Source organism: Salmo trutta, chromosome 40, assembly GCF_901001165.1.
Source record: "Salmo trutta chromosome 40, fSalTru1.1, whole genome shotgun sequence".
Lineage (NCBI taxonomy): Eukaryota > Metazoa > Chordata > Actinopteri > Salmoniformes > Salmonidae > Salmo > Salmo trutta.
The window spans coordinates 17,123,070-17,144,336 of NC_042996.1; the positions used below are offsets into that span (position 1 = coordinate 17,123,070).

Here is a 21,267-nt window from a genome sequence, read left to right on the forward strand (position 1 = left end):
TGATGAGGAACTAGACCTACAATGAGCTGTATTCAAGATGACAACGTTTCAAATCGTTTTTTATTGTAGAAAGACCCACAAATAGCACATATAATACTGTGGATTCTTGAACGCACCCCAAAAGAACGAAAGAATAATTTATGTACACTCTTATTATACCTAAGTGGATGTACATCTTTAGATGTCCCTGTGCAAAAGGAGCAGGCTATCATACACAAAGTAGGCAGCTTGTGTTTCAACGGAATCAATCAATTTAACATTTGCAATTGTGAGTATGGATTTATTTCAACCACCGCGTAGCTAATGCATTACGAATGGCCTCTCCGCTCCGTGTCTGTACACGATTCTGTTCCCCTGCATCCCTTCGTCACAGAGTCAAGCCGGGGGTCGCTGACAGCTGAGCAGCAATGGTGGAGAAGTCCGACCGGGCACCGCTACTGGACTGGGAGGAGGTTCATCCCGCGGAGAAACCTGTTCCCACACCAGAACAGGAGAAGGACGTCAAGGGGCCGAGCCCCGCCAACAGTCGGGCGTTGGGATGCACTGCGCCGGGGATAGGGTGGAGCACCAGTCCGGGGGGTCCTGGGTCTTTCACATCAGCAGTCTCTAGCATAGACACATCCCTCTCATCCAGGAGCACGGTTCCCACCCCTGCGGAATGGGATGCTCAGTGTCTTGACAAGGATGACCATACCTCGGCCCCAGGACAAGGAGAGGTGCCGCACGATATCATGGTGAAATGGGAGGAAAAGGATCCGATCGTGGCCGTGTTTGTGGTGACATTTGATACAAGATCAGGTGAGTGGAGTCGATGACCTCGGAATCTTTTTTCGTGCTGTGCTGCTGCCTAGAGAATGGTCACAGCTGCATGGTCACACCTATATATCAATTTGTTACATTTATAGGCCTATAGCATCCATGCATATAATCATGATTTTATTGTTCATTATAGGCCTACTAGTTATTATTTGCAGAAATTGCATCAGAGAGCTTGGGATGGATTCATTTGAACTAGGCCAGAGAATTGATGACCCCCAACCATGGGATGCAATGGCCATATGTGGTATTCGCCTACTCCTTGAGGATGCTCTTGAACACAAAGACCTCTATATTCTTACTCGGGAACCCCAAAGTCACAGGGGACGTGTGAATTCTCTATGGCCACACCCAAAAGGCATCCCCTGTCATTCACCTCGGAATAGCAGAGAGATAAGCCGTAGTAGACTAGATATACACATCTATTGGTAATGTCTGACCACCGGCTTTACAACCAGTGAGTTGTTATGTACGTATTCTTCATGAACGAGTAGGAGAGAGAGGGAATCAGCCTGTGGATTTCACTGCAGATTGAATTACTTTAATCAATGAGGGCATTGACTTCATTTGGTAATGACAGCCTATTCCAAATAGTTTGAGGCCTATTGGTTGGTTGATCTACATGCAGATTTGCACATTTGTGAAAACGTTCACATTTTAGGACGGTTGTTGTGGTAACCATAGCTACAGTATTGCCTAATTTCACTCCCCTTTATGTGTGTGTGTGTGTGTTTACTGTTTAGGTAACATGTTAGAGTGGTGTCTGCCAGGGGACATGAACCTGGAGGGAGTAGAGTTCAAGGCTATGGCCAGCGGCTCCCACAGAGTCTCCAGCGACTTCATGTAAGTACACCCGGCTGCATCTCAATCATATAAACTGGATTCCTTTATTTTTAACCTATCCTGAGTGCATCTCAATAGTATGAAGTGGCATCCTTTCTTTGTATTCTATCCTGGATGCATCTCAGTAGTCTAATATGCTTCCTGTCCTCGTCTCCTTAATTTAAACTCATTTTAAATCACAGGAACAGCCATGACAATAGGGGAACGCTACCAGTGTCTTGTTCTCCTCTGCCCTGTTCTTTCATAGCAAAGCTGATGAAGGAAAGCATAGAAGTGAAGGCGAGGAAGACCTTTTATATTAAACATTTAAATGCACCCCCTGTGCCTCCTTGGCAGGACAGCAAACCTTTAGATCTGATGGTCAGCAGAAGAAACAGCCAAATGGCAGGGCAGTATGTTCCCTTGGCTTGACTCATGGTTCTTTCTCTGGCCCCCCACAGATACTTCCGTAAGGGCGGATACTTTGGCCTGGCGTGCTTTGCCAACATGGCGGTGGAGAGTGTGGTGGAGAGGGGGGCAAGAATGAAGTCTGTGGGTATCCTGTCAACCTCTTACACCCTGCTGTACCGATACATGAGCTTCCTGGAACACCAAGTCAGGTAGAACCTGTTTAAGTTATGTTATCTATCGATAATATCAATCCTCTCTGTTTTTTTCTCTCTGTCTTTGTCTCTCTCTTTCTCTTTTTGGTCGCTGTTTTTCACACACGCTCTTTCCCTGTCACTCTCTCTCTATCACTGGATCTCTCTTTCTTGTACTCTCTCTTTCACCCACCCTCTCTCCCCCTCTCCCGATCTTTCTCTGGATCTCTGTTTCTCTGTTTCTTGTACTCTATATCCCCCATGCTCTCTTTCACTCTCTCTCACTTTCTTTCACTCTCTGTATCCTCTCTCATGTCAGTCTCTCTTTCTTTCTCCTCAAGTCACAGTCGTCTCCCTGGTATTTATAATTATCTCATGCATTAAACATGGTGTGTGAGAGTCAAGGGGTGTCAGATATCCTGCTTAACAAGATAGGCTGAGTCTGAAAGTGGCACCCTATTCCCTATATAGTGCACTACTTTTGACCAGAGTAACCTCTGGTCAAAAGTAGTGTACTAATAGGGAATAGGGTGCCAATTTCAGACTCAGCCTATTTTGTACACAAACATACTGTAGAGTAAAAAATAGCACTTTCTCCTTTTCGCTCTTCCTCTCGCTTCCTCTTTGTAGGCACCCATGAGAGTAAATATGATTCCTGTTGATCTGTTCTATTGCATAGTTATCACATGTTATGGTTAAACATTTGCATTTTTGTAGCTGCTTACAGAATTGTATGAGTTCCCTTAAAGCCTATGTAAATCCCATTGTTGGGATCCTTATTATAATATGTAATAAATAATCTTAAAGCTGCGATATGTAACTGACCGAGGACTGATTTTGGGAAACCCTGGTTTCGATGGTACAATAATTCTCTACACTATACTTGCTCGTTTTGTCACATAAACTGAAATTAGGCAAACTATTAGAATTGTAGCAACCAGGAAATGGTAGAGGGCTTTCTGCATAGTGCATCTTTAATATTATAGAAGAATTTGTAATAAAAATACAAATAAAAAGGAACATTTTCATTTGCAGTATGTAAACTTAACATGATGAACAGGAATTACATTTACTCGCACTAATAAACCACGACTCCTGAAAATAAGCTAAGGATTACGTTAAAGAAGACCCAGCTGCTAGGTCAACCCAGCATGAGACTAAAAATAACCAACTGATGGTTACATTAACCCATGTTTGGGTAATCCCAATTTGTTGGGCTATACATGTAACCCAACTGGCTGGGTCAAAATAACCCAACGTGTTCTGTCCATTATTTAACCAGCTCTGGGTTACCAAATAACCGAAATTGGGTTGTTTTTAGCCAATCAATCAATCAATCAATCAATCAATCAAATGTATTTATAAAGCCCTTCTTACATCAGATGATATCTCAAAGTGCTGTATAGAAACCCAGCCTAAAACCCCAAACAGCAAGCAATGCAGATGTAGAAGCACTGTGGCTAGGAAAAACTCCCTAGAAAGGCCAGAACCTAGGAAGAAACCTAGAGAGGAACCAGGCTATGAGGGGTGGCCAGTCCTCTTCTGGCTGTGCTGGGTGGAGATTATAATAGAACATGGCCAAGATGTTCAAATGTTCATAGATGACCAGCAGGGTCAAATAATAATAATCACAGTGGATGTCGAGGGTGCAACAGGTCAGCACCTCAGGAGTAAATGTCAGTTGGCTTTTCATAGCCGATCATTCAGAGTATCTTTACCGCTCCTGCTGTCTCTAGAGAGTTGAAAACAGCAGGTCTGGGACAGGTAGCACGTCCGGTGAACAGGTCAGGGTTCCATAGCCGCAGGCAGAACAGTTGAAACTGGAGCAGCAGCACGGCCAGGTGGACTAGGGACAGCAAGGAGTCATCATGCCAGGTAGTCCTGAGGCATGGTCCTAGGGCTCAGGTCCTCCGAGAGAGAGAAAGAAAGAGAGAGAGAACATACTTAAATTCACACAGGACACTGGTTAAGACAGGAGAAATACTCCAGATATAACAGACTGACCCTAGCCCTCCGACACATAAACTACTGCAGCATAAATACTGGAGGCTGAGACAGGAGGGGTCGGGAGACACTGTGGCCCCATCCGACGATACCCCCGGACAGGGCCAAACAGGCAGGATATAACCCCACCCACTTTGCCAAAGCACAGCCCCCACACCACCAGACGGATATCTTCAACCACAGCAAGGGTGGTTCGTTGCTCCAGTGCCTTTCCGTTCACCTTCACACTCCTAGGCCAGACTACACTCAATCATAGGACCTACTGAAGAGATGAGTCTTCAATAAAGACTTAAAGGTTGAGACTGAGTCTGCGTCTCTCACATGGTTAGGCAGACCATTCCATAAAAATTGAGCTCTATAGGAGAAAGCCCTGCCTCCAGCTGTTTGCTTAGAAATTCTAGGGACAATAAGGAGGCCTGCGTCTTGTGACCGTAGCGTATGTGTAGGTATGTACGGCAGGACCAAATCGGAAAGATGGGTAGGAGCAAGCCCATGTAATGCTTTGTAGCTTAGCAGTAAAACCATGAAGTCAGCCCTTGCCTTAACAGGAAGCCAAGCCCATCACTTTTTAGTGTGAGTAGCATGCTCATCTGTTGTTTCAAGGACACTACTGTTGCATTGATAGGCCAGGATGGATCCTAACATGAGGTCTACTCTGCATGCATAACTCACCTTTTCAGTTGTCAATGTTATACACACAGATTGCAATTTAGATGTCAATCCTTAGTAGATTTGAAGAGAGAATCTGAATGCTGAGAACCCTACTCCCAATCCTAATTTATCATTAGGGGGGATGGAAACAACTGGTCCTGTATCAGTGTTTAGGAGCAACTTCTACCTACTCTGTTATTATAGCGTGACAAGGAGAGACCCCATTATGGTAATCTACCCCCAGACTCCTAAACAGACCCATTCCCAGACAGATACACAATGGCTTTACATTAGATAGCTATAAATTAGCCCAAATCTTAGATTACCACTGGTTCGGTTAATCTTGGGTTAAATTGACCATATTTTGGGATTACCCCTTCAGAGGTGATATTAGAACCCCCTGATGTGAATCTCTATCCCAGTCTCATTCTTTCTTTCTGCCTGTCTTTTCCTGTCCATCTCAGGCCCTGCTCGAATATAATTGCCTGCATGCATTCTGCTTACATTGCCTGTATGACTTTCAATTTGTGTGTGTGTGCGTACGTGTGTGTGTGTGTGTGTCTGATCCAGGCTCCAGTTGAAAACTCCTGGCCAGTACTCTCCCCTGGAGGCGTTCTTTGAGGATAAGAGATCAGTGCTGCCCCTCGATGGGGAGAGTGTGGTTACTGCATGTCCTGGCAGTGCCTGTGGAGCAGCACTCAACCACTGCATGCACCCTGAGATGAAGGTGAGAGGGTTTGGTTTACTATTACGGGAATATGAAATGGTATTTCAGGTGGCGGGATTCTGTGTGTGTGTTATTGTGCTGCTAGTATTGATGATGATGATGATGATGACAGTAGCTCTCCTCCTCCCTCCAGATCACCCACCCAGCTGGCTGCATGTCTCAGTTCATCCAGTTCTTTGGGGAGCAGATCATGGTCCTGTGGAAGTTAGCTCTGCTGAGGAGACGTATCCTCATCTTCTCTCCTCCACCTGTAGGGGTGGTCTGTTATAGAGGTGAGGGGGAGCACTAACACACACACACACACACACACACACACACACACACACACACACACACGGATGCCAGCACAGACACAGACATACACAGTAACTACTCAGTTGCGTTTGTTTTCTTCATGCTCAAAAGAACACAATGCTACTCACCTATTTACTCTTAAACATACACTTTTATACACATTTTATATACATTTTCACAAACGTTCTCTATTTCCTGTCCTCCCTAGTGTACTGCTGCTGTTGCCTGGCCAACGTGTCCGTCCCGGGGGTGGGCGTGGCTGTGCCAGAGTTTCGCCCCTTCTTCTATGTCAACGTGGCAGACATCGATACCCTGGATACGGAACTGTCCTACGTAGCATGTGAGTGTTTGGAGTCAGGGAATAGGGCATTTTAATAGTCTTAAACTTCCCCTTTAATTCATCTGCACTGATCTGAAGATGGGGGAAAGCAATATGGTGAATGCATTGTAGGGTTTTGTTATCACTTCTACAACCAGTCTATTTCTTTCACATCTATGAGAGACAGAGCGGAATACACTTGAGACTTTTTACCCTCATTACAATAAACCTGAGGGGCTTGTGTGTGTGTAGGCACCACAGAGAAGATCTTTGAGGAGAAGCGGGACCTGTATGATGTCTATGTGGATAACCAGAATGTGAGGACGACCAGAGAGAGTCTGAAGCCTTTACTGCGGCTCAACGCTGCAGACCGAGAGAAGTACCGCAAACTCACTGAACAGAGGTACAGTACAGTCTGAAAAACAACCCGAGGAGCAGAATGTTGTTCATGTTATCTTCTTGTAGTCGATACAGAGGATATAAGTGATGGTAATAATGACAGCATTGTGTTTCCAGGCAGATGCTGTTATATTCTCAGGAGGAGAATGGAGACTGTGTGTCCAGTGAAGAGGACCACTTCATTCTGTGAGTGTATTACACCAGGACCCAGTCTACAACTGGCGTTATAAAGAACCCTTCAAAAAAAAAAATTCTTTTTTCTATTTAAGCAGATATATATAAACTAAATACAAATGTCCATGAAATCATTATTAAAAAAAGAAAAATGTTTTTTGAAGTTCCTTTTCCTTACCGTTGTAGGTTTTTTCTGGAGCAGAATAACCGTATCTTCCAGACGCTGAGTGAGGTGGCAGGGAGCCCTGAGCCCATCCTAACCCAGGAGAGTGTGAGGGCCATGGGGCTCGACCCTCACGGAGACAGGCTCTTCCTGCTCCACCTGCTGGAGACATACGGCTATGACAGCCTCCTGGTCACCGATCACCCTTGCTGCAGCTGAGGCCTGGGTGGCACACTGACTGACATACAGGGTCCTACACACTCAGACACACAGACTCAATGCAGACAGTCTGGAGTCTGGACTATGAGAGGTCAGAATACTTTGGCAAGGCTGAGACCAGAGCCTGTATTCATAAAGCGTCTCAGTTGGAGTGCTGAGCTCAGATCCGTTTAGCCTTTTAGAGCTCATTGAATAAGACTTACATGGACAGGGGGGGACCTGATCCTAGATCAGCATTCCTACTCAGATGCTTTATGAATACGGGAGACTCTCAGGCCAAAAAAGCAAATGAATGGAGAGAGCCACTGAGCAAGAAAAGACTAATGGAGTTTGGTTCTTGGTACTGTCCTATGACATTCATGGATGCTCAGTCTGGATTGTTAACCATCGCCTTCCTGCCTGTCAATAAAATGTACAGTACAGAGGAATGTCATTCATGTCTATCCCCAACCCTCTTTTTCTGGGAGTGGAGCCAACCAGAAACATCCTGGAACTCTGGAGATTCTGTGCCTATGAGCAGAACTTACCCAGGAAGTCATGCTTAGCTTTCCTTATGTTTTCAAATGGGGAGTCAAATCTAAAGTCTGTGGTAATGTCATCGAACTGAGGGAGGATTTGTTACCTCTCTTAATAGGACATCTATGTTTTTGAGAGAAGAAATCACCAAACTTTTGTCTGTAAATAGAAAGGGATCTGTAGAATGTGTTTTATTATAAAATGATCCCATTAAGCCACTGCTAAGCCCAGAACCTCTGGTCAGCATTGTATAGAAATGGCCATCAACACCATCCATAATGTTACTACAGACATGATACTGAGGGCCCGATTCAATCCGTAGCGCTGAAGATCCACGCTACAGTGCGATATACATTTAAAGGCAATGACAGTTCACGGAGACTGCATTCACAGTAAACGCTGCATATGTCAGCTCATTGCGAAATCCCCTTTACATTTCAGTCGCGCAACTTCCGTGATACGGACTGAATCGAGCCCTAAGTACACAATACTAGTTGACATGTGGATTTGGTTTCTGGTGAAAGAGGGGTCTGGACTCACCAGCACACTTTCTTATGACGTCCAAATAGAAATGTAACAACTTTATATGACTTTAAAAATGTACCTTTAATCACAGCCGTTTGACCAAGAGGTTTTGGGCTCAAATCTAAACGTATGCTTTTGTGTGTTTCTGCAGTTTCTATGTCAAATACACAAAGAGTGAAAAATGTGAATGAGCTGGGGGCTCAATGGTTAAATCCCATCCTTCAGACCAAGAGGTTGTAAGTTCGAACCTAATTTCCTATACTATTGCGTACGTTAAAGAGTATGGTATAAAATGTGATGGAGTTGGTGGTGCAATAGTTAAATTACTGCCTTGAGACCAAGAGGTTCTAGCTTCAAACCTCATCTACTTAGCTTTTGTGTACATTTCCGCAACTTTAATTGTCAAACATACAAAGAGAAGTGTAAACAATGTGATGGTGGTGTAGTGGTTCTACCTCAATGCTTAGAGGTTGTGGGTTCAAAACAAAAAAAATCTGCTTTTGTGTGTGTTTCCGCAACTCTCGATGTCAAACATACGAAGTGAATGGTAAAAATGACTGTCTCCTTTTCAGTTGAGGTTTAAATTGTTTTTGGTTTGAGCCTCCGCAATTGTGACTGTCAGAAATACAAAGAAAAGTAGATCTACAGTAATGGACCAGTGGAGGCTGGTGAGGGGAGGACAGCTCATAATAATGGATGGAATGGAGTTAATGGAATGGTATGAAACACATGGAAACTGTGTTTGATACCATTCCATTGATTCCGCTCCAGCCATTACCACAAGCCCATCCTCCCCAATTAAGGTTTCACCAACCTCCTGTGATGGAGACACTTTACGTCAATGATGGTAAACTGTGAATGACAGGGTGGCAGGTAGCCTAGCAGTTATGAGCGTTGGACCAGTAACCGAATGGTCGCTGGTTTGAAGCCCAATACCGAATAGGTGAAAAATCTGTCAATGTGCCCTTGAGCAAGGCACTTAACCCTAATTGCTCCTGTAAGTCGCTCTGGATAAGAGCGCCTGCTAAATTACAAACAAAAAAAATCAATAAAAATGTAAACAAAAGAATTGTCTGGCGTTTTCTTTTTCTGATGCTCTTCATTGATTCATCAGAACTGTTCATATCAGAAATCATTACATAATTTACGGTGCTCCCTTCACATAGGGAAGAGCAGGAAGCCTCTGAAGGTGCAGTTATTAGAATTATCAAAGAGCCTCCTGCCTGAGGGGAGACGCATGTAGATCACATCCCCCTCCTCCAGCTCTAGAGTCAATGCATTAGACCTGTACTGAAGATCTCCATGGGTACCATATTGGTTCTTTAACAGAACTCTCTTGTCATTGTGGTAAAGATATACACACATGAATGCGATGTGAGGTAATCCACGGCAGTGAATCTGATGTAGTAGACTCCTCTCACTGGTGCTGTGAAGATACCTGCATCAGAGGAGGGAGGGATCAGCCCTGTTAATACCTGGTTGTAACATGCAGCCTTTGCCCTGATGTTGTCCACATTCTGATTGTGCCCACATGTTAAATTACGCATTGTGATGTGATCGGATCTTAAAAGTGTAAAAAGACAAGATCAGGGCGCATGTTAACAGCAGGTATAAACAGGGCTAGAGAAACTGTTGGTAATGCTGGACTAGCTGGATTCAGTGTGTGTTGATTTGTGTGGTTAGTAGGCTACGTGTAGTTGGGTTGCAGGCCTTGCTGATGTTGAAGACTTTGCTGTAGAAGTGTGGTGTCAGTATTGACACTGATTATTGAAAGATAAATAAAGCCCATGAAAGACAACATTATTCTGCTAAAACAATCACCAACAGCCCCCATCCACCTTCTCGGGTTACAAACAAGTGCAGGTACAGCACTTCTGACTGGAAAACAACGTTTTCCATGGCCGAGCAGCCGCACACAGGCCTAAGATCACCATGCGCAATGCCAAGCGTTGGCTGGAGTGGTGTAAAGCTTGCCGCCATTGGACTGTGGAGCAGTAGAAACGCATTCTCTGGACTGATGAATCACGCTTCACCATCTGGTAGTCCGATGGACGAATCTGGGTTTGGCGGATGCCAGGAGAACGCTATCTGGAGCAAATACATAGTGCCAAATGTAAAGTTTGGTGGAGGAGGAATAATGGTTCGGGCTAGGCCCCTTAGTTCCTGTGAAGGGAAATCTTAACACTACAGCATATAATGACATTCTAGACGATTCTGTGCTTCCAACTTTCTAGCAACAGTTTGGGGAAGGCCCTATCCTGTTTTCAGCATGAGAATGCCCCTGTGCACAAAGCGAGGTATATACAGGAATGGTTTGTCGAGATTGGTGTGGAAGAACTTGACTGGCCTGCAGGAGCCCTGACCTCAACCCCATTGAACACCTCAGTGGCCACAGCAGAGAAAGGTTGCAGCCTATAATTATAAGTCGGCGGGGCACCAGTCTATGGCCCCTTACATCATTGGGCGAAAGCGGGGAGAGAGGAGCGCCCTTCTCAAATGGAACAGTCATCTGCGCCGCTCTGTCATTTTGTCAACAAGGCAGCATGGTGCATCTTCCAGAAAAATCTATTTTCCATAAACTAAAATGTTAGAATTTTCAAAAAATGTCTGATTGGGAAGACAGATAAAAGCCTTTTTATCAAAAGCAATCCCTTTTGCATGGGAAAACACAGAATCCTAGTAACTACATACACATGTTTAATGATGTCAGTTTTGTTTTGAGCAGACTTCGCAGTGGACTTTGAAACGGGCACCTGGTTCAAACCCAGGAGGCAGCTCGGTTCCAAATCGAAGGCAATCAACTTCCAGCTGATGCAAAACACGCCTACACAGGTGGGATTAATCGAGAGAGCAATGCCATGGTCCACATATCTGCATGTAGTACGCAATTTTCGGGGACCATTGTTGGGTTGTGAGTGCTACTTTCAGAACTACTGGGGAAAAAGTATACAAAAGTATAGGAGAATCTCTTTAATAACACATACTGCTACCATAAGAAACTTAGCTGATAAGTTTCACACTTTTATTTTCTAGTTCAAATGAACACCTTGCTTCACTTTTAAACAAGTTTAACTTTATTTTTTCAAAAAGTTAATCATTTCAAATACAAACTAAGGTTAATTGATTTTCTTATTCAAATAGGGGTAGGCAGAACACATTGCTTCTCTCGAGTTTTTACACAAAATACATCTCATTGCCAACCGATTACGCTATACAGAGAGCGCCAAAAGTATTAGGACAGTGACATTTTTGTTTATTTTGGCTCTGTACTCCAGCACTTTGGATTTCAAATGATACAATGACTATGGGGTTAAAGTGTAGACTGTCAACTTTAATGAGGGTATTTTCATCCAACATTTAGAAATTACAGCACCTTTCTACATAGTCCTCCCCATGTTAGGGGACCAAAAGGTATTTGGACAAATTCACTTATGTGTATTAAAGTAGTAAAAAGTTCCGGAATCATGGTAGCATCCACATTAATGTAGAAGTGTTTAGAAACATATTCTATTCTTATTCTACAACACAAGTGACAACAAAATTACACAATATATTATTTACCATTAATTTCTGTTGGGCACAAAATAATCTGAAACACAACCAAAACAAACAGCAAATGCATCCAACAAGGTTGTAGAGTCACAAGCTTGATGTAATCATTGCATGCTAGGAATATGGGAGCAAATACTTTGTACTACTTTAATATCCATATAAGTGAATTTGTCCCAATACTTTGTCCCAATACTCTAACATGGGGGGACTATGTACAAAACGTGCTGTAATTTCTAAACAGGTCACCCTATATGGATGAAAATCCCCTTAAAATAAAGCAGATAGTCTGCACTTTAACCTCAGTCATTGTAGCATTTCAAATATGTCACTATCCCAATACTTTTGGAGCTCACTGCATCTCATTAAGGCCTTAACACTGAACACAAGTGCAGTGGGGGATAGTGTGTGTTAGAGCCGATTTGGACATATTTGTATAAAAGACAGAACATTCAGAGCTCCATGTATATTTGTGTAAATATGAATGTATATGATGAAATATTAGGTACGTACCTTTATGATTTATATTTACCTGATTGAGATGTATTCATTTGTTGTTAGTGTAACTTAGTTTTGTCCCCCCCCTCTTGCCCATTCATTGTACTGCAGTAAGTGTGTTAGGATAAAAGCAGGAAGTTGGGCCTTTGGGGGGAGGAGTCCTTGCTAGACGCGGGAGCGGTATAGTTTTTTGACCATACAGACATACAGATATACAGACATACAGACAGGTCATATTGTGTATTTTCCATATCAAGTAACCTATGTTTTAAGTTGATTGGATATTCATTTTCCTGTTAGATATAAGAAGAATAAACATTTTTGTTGCACCATATCCCTGGATCACATTGAATGTTTGGCTTTTTGGAAACCTTGAGTGTGGACTGTATGCGTACCAAACAACCCCGCTTCAGGCTTGGGCAGTGGCTATGGTAAAGAGGAAAGGAAGCCACTACAGTGTGTGTTTGAACACTGAGGCGGTTTGAGCGAGCCTCCTTGCCGTCATTGACAGCCATCCTGTTTCTATTGGCGACACTCCCGTAACCATTATCGGTGACACTTTCGTTGCCATTGATGACCGTCCCCTTGCCATTGCCAACCATGGCATTGTCATTAACCACCATCCCATTTTCATTGACAACACCAGTCACCTGTCCCTTAGAAGGGGACCCTAGACAAGGCCTTCACATCTTGGGGAAATAGTAGGGATGGAAATGGGGAGGTGGGGTGTGAAACCTCTAGAATGCCCCCCCTCCTTGCCCTCTCCCTTCTCCTCTCTGTTGGCCCGGAGGGTCAGGGCGGAGTGGCAGTCTAGACACACCTTGTTCACCTTGTTGCCATCGTACTCCAGAGTTACTTTGTTGTCTGAACACCTCCAACACACCACCTGACAGACAGGTGGACACACAGGAAGTCATGGTTAGAAAGAATGGAAGTACAACACTGAACGTGAATGTCATTTCAACTAATCGTAACCTCACCCCAGCCTTAGTAAAGTGAATGTGAAGTGTGTGTGTGTGTGTGTGTCCATGTGTTTACGTGTGTGTTAACTCACACAGCCACAGGCTCTGCAGTGGTGTCCCCATCGGGTGTTGAAGGGTTCGCTACACTTCATACACATGGCCACCTCATTGTCCCTGATCCATCGAGGGGCACGCCGACCCAGCTCCTCCATCCGTTCACGCACACAGGAACGAAGACAAACACTCAAAATCAGTCTCGCCGTGTTGTTTTTCCACCCGTACACGCAAGAGGATCTCAAATGTGTTGTTTCTCCTTCCCTTTTGATAAATGATCGGTTCCCCTCCACACCCATTTGCCTGTGATGAATCCCTCTATATTAATACAGGGAGCATACTGTACAGATGGAGAAACACGCACACAAAAGAATGGAAGAAAACATTCTATCGGTCTCTGTTTTGCACAAAAATAAGGAATCCTTACAGATACCTCTACTTCTTTAGAAGTTGACTTAAAAGTCTCATTCTTCTGTCGGAAAACATCAATAGTGTTCTGGAAAGCCTGAAAGTACAAGGCACGTCAGATGTGTACTCTCTCTATATACTCATTATGTGCCATTGGTAGTTTAAACATGTTTCACAATATGACAAAGCACTGTTACCTTTATCCAGTCCTCTTCGTCTTGTTCAGAGCTGGAAAGACCAAGCCACATGTTAACGTTTATACAAAATCTATACATCCATCCAAGACCTTCAGGTGAGTTATATTAGTGAAACCCACCCCTCTCCTCACCTGGCCTGTAGGTCCAGGGTCCTCTCCAGGGTCATCTCCTTGCCAGACACCTGGAAGGTGTGGGGGTGGTGTTCGTTGGTGGTGCGCTGCACCGTCATGCCCTCCACGTCAATCCGTGTCCGCACGGTGAACCGATGCCCCCCCCCCCCCCCCAGGCTGAACCGAGGAGTGCAGCACAGCAGCATGTTGTTGAACTGGATGGACAGCAGGGGGAGGGAGAGGCAAGAAAGACATGAGGGTTTTAAGTATGAGCCACAAGAGTCTTAAATGACCCGTTAATGCAGGGGTGTCAAACTCATTCCACGGAGGGCCGAGTGTCTGCGGGTTTTCGTTTTTTCCTTTCAATTAAGACCTAGACAACCAGGCGAGGGAGTTCCTTACTAATTAGTGACCTTAATTCATCAAGTACAAGGGTGGAGCGAAACCCCGCCCTCCGTGGAATGAGTTTGACACGTGTGGGTTATATGGATGGATGTTCAGTGGTTCCTAGTCAGTGAAGTGCAAGATTCTGACAAAATAGAGATGATTTCATTTCACATTATACATAGCAGAAAATCATGTCTGTTCTACACTATACATTTCTATAGCAACATTATGTAATGTTGCATCCTCCTAAACGCCATAAGGTCTCCATTGGGAAAGAGGTGGTCTGACCTCAATGGGACTTCCTTTGTAAAATAAAGATTAAAATATTGTGAGCTGGTCTAACCAGGAAGAGGTGTCTCTCCATGGCGGAGTTCCTGGAAGCCAGCATCAGGATGCATCCCTCCCTGATGAACTCATTGGAGGGATTCATCACGTCCTCCTCCCCCAACATCTCATAGATCTCCAGCAACTTCTTCAGGTTCTCCTAGAGGACAACACGGCAGGACAGAGGATGTTAGACAACAAAGCAGGTCAAACTTCTGTCCCAACCGATAACAAAATAACGAAGTACCGATGGTAACAGTGGTTAACAGTAGTGACCTCTATGCCTAAAGAGAAATGGTCTCTAGATATACTGTACTTAGCTAGTGATGAGGACTACCTGATCTATGCTACAGTAAAAGTGATGACTGCTTGAGTCTTAGCTAGTGAGGAGGACTACCTGATCTATGCTACAGTAAAAGTGATGACTGCTTGAGTCTTAGCTAGTGATGAGGACTACCTGATCTATGCTACAGTAAAAGTGATGACTGCTTGAGTCTTAGCTAGTGATGAGGACTACCTGATCTATGCTACAGTAAAAGTGATGACACTGCTTGAGTCTTAGCTAGTGAGGAGGACTACCTGATCTATGCTACAGTAAAAGTGATGACACCGCTTGAGTCTTAGCTAGTGATGAGGACTACCTGATCTATGCTACAGTAAAAGTGATGACACAGCTTGAGTCTTAGCTAGTGATGAGGACTACCTGATCTATGCTACAGTAAAAGTGATGACACTGCTTGAGTCTTAGCTAGTGATGAGGACTACCTGATCTATGCTACAGTAAAAGTGATGACACAGCTTGAGTCTTAGCTAGTGATGAGGACTACCTGATCTATGCTACAGTAAAAGTGATGACACAGCTTGAGTCTTAGCTAGTGATGAGGACTACCTGATCTATGCTACAGTAAAAGTGATGACACTGCTTGAGTCTTAGCTAGTGATGAGGACTACCTGATCTATGCTACAGTAAAAGTGATGACACAGCTTGAGTCTTAGCTAGTGATGAGGACTACCTGATCTATGCTACAGTAAAAGTGATGACACTGCTTGAGTCTTAGCTAGTGATGAGGACTACTTGATCTATGCTACAGTAAAAGTGAGGCCAGCCTTTGTGGATCTACTATATGTTGGACTATGTCTATGCTACAGTGAGACAGGTGTCAACTCACTCTCTGCATGGCTGTGGTCCGGGTCGTCATTAGGCAGTCTCTTGAGGTAGTCTCTCAGCAGCATCTCATAACGAGGTAGTCTCTGGACCGGCTCCAACATGTGGTGCTGCGGGGTCAAACTACCACACACCTCATGACTCTGGAAGATAACAGAAAATCAACAACAGGGCAAGATTGACTAAATGTTTTCACCACTGAAAAGTTAGCTCCTATTGATTTTCATTAGGTGAATGGTGAAATGAAGATTAAGAGAATGAATAAGATATTCATCACTACTCTGGACGGTTCTGACTTAGAATATGTGGACAACTATAAATACCTAGGTGTCTGGTTAGACTGTAAACTCTGCTTCCAGACTCCCATTAAGCATCTCTAATCCAAAGTTAAATCTAGAATCGGCTTCCTATTTCGAAACAAAGCATCCTTCACTCATGCTGCCAAACTTACCCTTGTAAAACTGACTCTCCTACCGATCCTCGACTTCGGCGATGTCATTTACAAAATAGCCTTCAACACTCAACACAAATTGGATGCAGTCTATCACAGTGCCATCCGTTTTGTCACCAAAGCCCCATATACTACCCACCACTGTGACCTGTATGCTCTCGTTGGCTGGTTCTCGCTACATATTCGTCGCCAAACCCACTGGCTCCAGGTCATCTATAAGTCTTTGCTAGGTAAAGCCCCGCCTTATCTCAGCTCACTGGTCACCATAGCAACACCCACCCGTAGCACGTGCTCCAGCAGGTATATTTCACTGGTCATCCCCAAAGCCAACACCTACTTTGGCCGCCTTTCCTTCCAGTTCTCTGCTGCCAATGACTTTGGAATGAATTGCAAAAATCACTGAAGCTGGAGACTTATATCTCCCTCACTAACTTTAAGCATCAGCTGTCAGAGCAGCTTACCAATCATTGCACCTGTACACAGCCCATCTGTAAATAGCCCACCCGACTAACTTGTAATTACTTCACCCCTGTGGCCTATTTATTGCCTTACCTTCCTAATCTTACTACACTTGCACACACTGTATATAGATTTTTCTATTGTGTTATTGACTGTACGTTTGTTTATCCCACGTGTAACTCTGTGTTGTTTGTGTCGCACTGCTTTGCTTTATCTTGGCCAGGTCGCAGTTGTAAATGAGAACTTGTTCTCAGCTGGCCTACCTGGTTAAATAAAGGTGAAATATAAAAATAAATAAAATGTAAAAATTCAGGTAAAGTGTTAACAGAGATTTAGTCTGTGTCCCTGCCCAGCCACCATACCTGTATATCCTGTATGACGTTCCTGAATGGTGCGGATCTCTCCGTCCAGACTCTAAGCAGCTCCATGGCGTGGTCGAAGCTCATCACGCACTCAGCATACATCCTGAGGAAGGGAGCATGCTGCTGCATGACATCACCCAGACGAGGGCTCACAGACCTGTGGGGTCAAGGGTCGGAAATCAAAGTTAAAAAAAATATTATTTAATCAGTTTAGATATGCTAGCGATTTAATGTAGGGATGTTAAAACCACTGTGGTCTTTGTGAGGCTGGATGAATTACATAAAATATAACCATATTTTTCATTGAATAAAAAGGTTCCAATCCAATCATGTCCTTCAGTCCCATTATAGATAAGTACTTCAATTGCATCATCATCTATTTGGGTTGTCTCACCATTGGCCCATGTGTGTCTCCAGGTCTGGCAGTAGGAACTGGCTGTGGAAGGTGTGGATGGAGGAGATGTTGGAGAAGATGGTCCTCACCACATCTACAGGGAACAAGCCTTTACCGGCCTCCTCAGTCAGCCGAGCACAGAACACCTGCGCCCACACACACATGTTAAAACATTGCTAATCAATACATACTGATCAAGTCATGTGGCGATAACTACAGTGGATGAACAGAAACAGGGAAGTTGACAGTGACACACTGACCTGGTCTAGCAGGTGAAGGCGAGCAACATAGGCTCTCTCTGTGAGTAGAAGCTTGTTGGCAACCTTATACAGCTTCTCTTCTGTAGAGCTCTCCTGCACCCTCACCTCCTCACTCCCTCTCTCCATCTTCTTCTCTTCTGTAGAGCTCTCCTGCACCCTCACCTCCTCACTCCCTCTCTCCATCTTCTTCTCTTCTGTAGAGCTCTCCTGCACCCTCACCTCCTCACTCCCTCTCTCCATCTTCTTCTCTTCTGTAGAGCTCTCCTGCACCCTCACCTCCTCACTCCCTCTCTCCATCTTCTTCTCTTCTGTAGAGCTCTCCTGCACCCTCACCTCCTCACTCCCTCCCTCCCTCTCTCCATCTTCTTCTCTTCTGTAGAGCTCTCCTGCACCTTCACCTCCTCACTCCCTCCCTCCATCTTCTTCTCTTCTGTAGAGCTCTCCTGCACCTTCACCTCCTCACTCCCTCTCTCCATCTTCTTCTCTTCTGTAGAGCTCTCCTGCACCCTCACCTCCTCACTCCCTCTCTCCATCTTCTTCTCTTCTGTAGAGCTCTCCTGCACCCTCACCTCCTCACTCCCTCTCTCCATCTTCTTCTCTTCTGTAGAGCTCTCCTGCACCCTCACCTCCTCACTCCCTCTCTCCATCTTCTTCTATTCTGTAGAGCTCTCCTGCACCCTCACCTCCTCACTCCCTCCCTCCCTCTCTCCATCTTCTTCTCTTCTGTAGAGCTCTCCTGCACCTTCACCTCCTCACTCCCTCCCTCCATCTTCTTCTCTTCTGTAGAGCTCTCCTGCACCTTCACCTCCTCACTCCCTCTCTCCATCTTCTTCTCTTCTGTAGAGCTCTCCTGCACCCTCACCTCCTCACTCCCTCTCTCCATCTTCTTCTCTTCTGTAGAGCTCTCCTGCACCCTCACCTCCTCACTCCCTCTCTCCATCTTCTTCTCTTCTGTAGAGCTCTCCTGCACCCTCACCTCCTCACTCCCTCCCTCCCCCCATCTTCTTCTCTTCTGTAGAGCTCTCCTGCACCCTCACCTCCTCACTCCCTCTCTCCATCTTCTTCTCTTCTGTAGAGCTCTCCTGCACCCTCACCTCCTCACTCCCTCCCTCCCTCTCTCCATCTTCTTCTCTTCTGTAGAGCTCTCCTGCACCTTCACCTCCTCACTCCCTCCCTCCATCTTCTTCTCTTCTGTAGAGCTCTCCTGCACCTTCACCTCCTCACTCCCTCTCTCCATCTTCTTCTCTTCTGTAGAGCTCTCCTGCACCCTCACCTCCTCACTCCCTCTCTCCATCTTCTTCTCTTCTGTAGAGCTCTCCTGCACCCTCACCTCCTCACTCCCTCTCTCCATCTTCTTCTCTTCTGTAGAGCTCTCCTGCACCCTCACCTCCTCACTCCCTCTCTCCATCTTCTTCTCTTCTGTAGAGCTCTCCTGCACCCTCACCTCCTCACTCCCTCTCTCCATCTTCTTCTCTTCTGTAGAGCTCTCCTGCACCCTCACCTCCTCACTCCCTCTCTCCATCTTCTTCTCTTCTGTAGAGCTCTCCTGCACCCTCACCTCCTCACTCCCTCCCTCCCTCCATCTTCTTCTCTTCTGTAGAGCTCTCCTGCACCCTCACCTCCTCACTCCCTCCCTCCATCTTCTTCTCTTCTGTAGAGCTCTCCTGCACCCTCACCTCCTCACTCCCTCTCTCCATCTTCTTCTCTTCTGTAGAGCTCTCCTGCACCTTCACCTCCTCACTCCCTCTCTCCATCTTCTTCTCTTCTGTAGAGCTCTCCTGCACCCTCACCTCCTCACTCCCTCTCTCCATCTTCTTCTCTTCTGTAGAGCTCTCCTGCACCCTCACCTCCTCACTCCCTCTCTCCATCTTCTTCTCTTCTGTAGAGCTCTCCTGCACCCTCACCTCCTCACTCCCTCTCTCCATCTTCTTCTCTTCTGTAGAGCTCTCCTGCACCCTCACCTCCTATCTCCCTCTCTCCATCTTCTTCTCTTCTGTAGAGCTCTCCTGCACCCTCACCTCCTCACTCCCTCTCTCCATCTTCTTCTCTTCTGTAGAGCTCTCCTGCACCCTCACCTCCTCACTCCCTCTCTTCATCTTCTTCTCTTCTGTAGAGCTCTCCTGCACCCTCACTCCCTCCCTCCCTCCATCTTCTTCTCTTCTGTAGAGCTCTCCTGCACCCTCACTCCCTCCCTCCCTCTCTCCATCTTCTTCTCTTCTGTAGAGCTCTCCTGCACCCTCACCTCCTCACTCCCTCTCTCCATCTTCTTCTCTTCTGTAGAGCTCTCCTGCACCCTCACCTCCTCACTCCCTCTCTCCATCTTCTTCTCTTCTGTAGAGCTCTCCTGCACCCTCACCTCCTCACTCCCTCTCTCCATCTTCTTCTCTTCTGTAGAGCTCTCCTGCACCCTCACCTCCTCACTCCCTCCCTCCCTCTCTCCATCTTCTTCTCTTCTGTAGAGCTCTCCTGCACCTTCACCTCCTCACTCCCTCCCTCCATCTTCTTCTCTTCTGTAGAGCTCTCCTGCACCTTCACCTCCTCACTCCCTCCCTCCATCTTCTTCTCTTCTGTAGAGCTCTCCTGCACCCTCACCTCCTCACTCCCTCTCTCCATCTTCTTCTCTTCTGTAGAGCTCTCCTGCACCCTCACCTCCTCACTCCCTCTCTCCATCTTCTTCTCTTCTGTAGAGCTCTCCTGCACCCTCACCTCCTCACTCCCTCTCTCCATCTTCTTCTCTTCTGTAGAGCTCTCCTGCACCCTCACCTCCTCACTCCCTCCCTCCCTCTCTCCATCTTCTTCTCTTCTGTAGAGCTCTCCTGCACCTTCACCTCCTCACTCCCTCCCTCCATCTTCTTCTCTTCTGTAGAGCTCTCCTGCACCTTCACCTCCTCACTCCCTCTCTCCATCTTCTTCTCTTCTGTAGAGCTCTCCTGCACCCTCACCTCCTCACTCCCTCTCTCCATCTTCTTCTCTTCTGTAGAGCTCTCCTGCACCCTCACCTCCTCACTCCCTCTCTCCATCTTCTTCTCTTCTGTAGAGCTCTCCTGCACCCTCACCTCCTCACTCCCTCTCTCCATCTTCTTCTCTTCTGTACAGCTCTCCTGCACCCTCACCTCCTCACCCCCTCTCTCCATCTTCTTCTCTTCTGTAGAGCTCTCCTGCACCCTCACCTCCTCACTCCCTCTCTCCATCTTCTTCTCTTCTGTAGAGCTCTCCTGCACCCTCACCTCCTCACTCCCTCCCTCCCTCCATCTTCTTCTCTTCTGTAGAGCTCTCCTGCACCCTCACCTCCTCACTCCCTCCCTCCATCTTCTTCTCTTCTGTAGAGCTCTCCTGCACCCTCACCTCCTCACTCCCTCTCTCCATCTTCTTCTCTTCTGTAGAGCTCTCCTGCACCTTCACCTCCTCACTCCCTCTCTCCATCTTCTTCTCTTCTGTAGAGCTCTCCTGCACCCT

General features: G+C 45.8%; 1 protein-coding gene and 1 pseudogene across 1 annotated transcript; one reads left to right on the plus strand and one right to left on the minus strand.

Annotated features, from left to right (window-relative positions):
* The first annotated feature begins 98 nt into the window (after nt 1-98).
* On the plus strand, nt 99-8,785 carry LOC115180592 (protein LCHN). Its single transcript, XM_029742791.1, has 10 exons — nt 99-268; nt 374-798; nt 1,560-1,659; nt 2,100-2,258; nt 5,466-5,622; nt 5,756-5,894; nt 6,125-6,256; nt 6,488-6,638; nt 6,752-6,820; nt 6,995-8,785. Exons 2-10 carry the CDS (start codon nt 408-410, stop codon nt 7,188-7,190), a joined length of 1,494 nt encoding a protein of 497 aa, XP_029598651.1. The 5' UTR covers nt 99-268; nt 374-407; the 3' UTR covers nt 7,191-8,785.
* Nucleotides 8,786-13,727: 4,942 nt separating this feature from the next.
* LOC115180175 (FYVE, RhoGEF and PH domain-containing protein 4-like) lies at nt 13,728-17,959 on the minus strand (annotated as a pseudogene).
* Between the last annotated feature and the right edge of the window lie 3,308 nt (nt 17,960-21,267).

Bases quoted from the DNA above. Each gene is read 5' to 3' on its own strand.
- LOC115180592 (XM_029742791.1), top strand. From the start codon at position 408: ATGGTGGAGAAGTCCGACCGGGCACCGCTACTGGACTGGGAGGAGGTT. The intron at 799-1,559 runs GTGAGTGGAGTC...TTTACTGTTTAG, and splicing joins GACATTTGATACAAGATCAG to GTAACATGTTAGAGTGGTGT. The intron at 6,257-6,487 runs GTGAGTGTTTGG...GTGTGTGTGTAG, and splicing joins GGAACTGTCCTACGTAGCAT to GCACCACAGAGAAGATCTTT.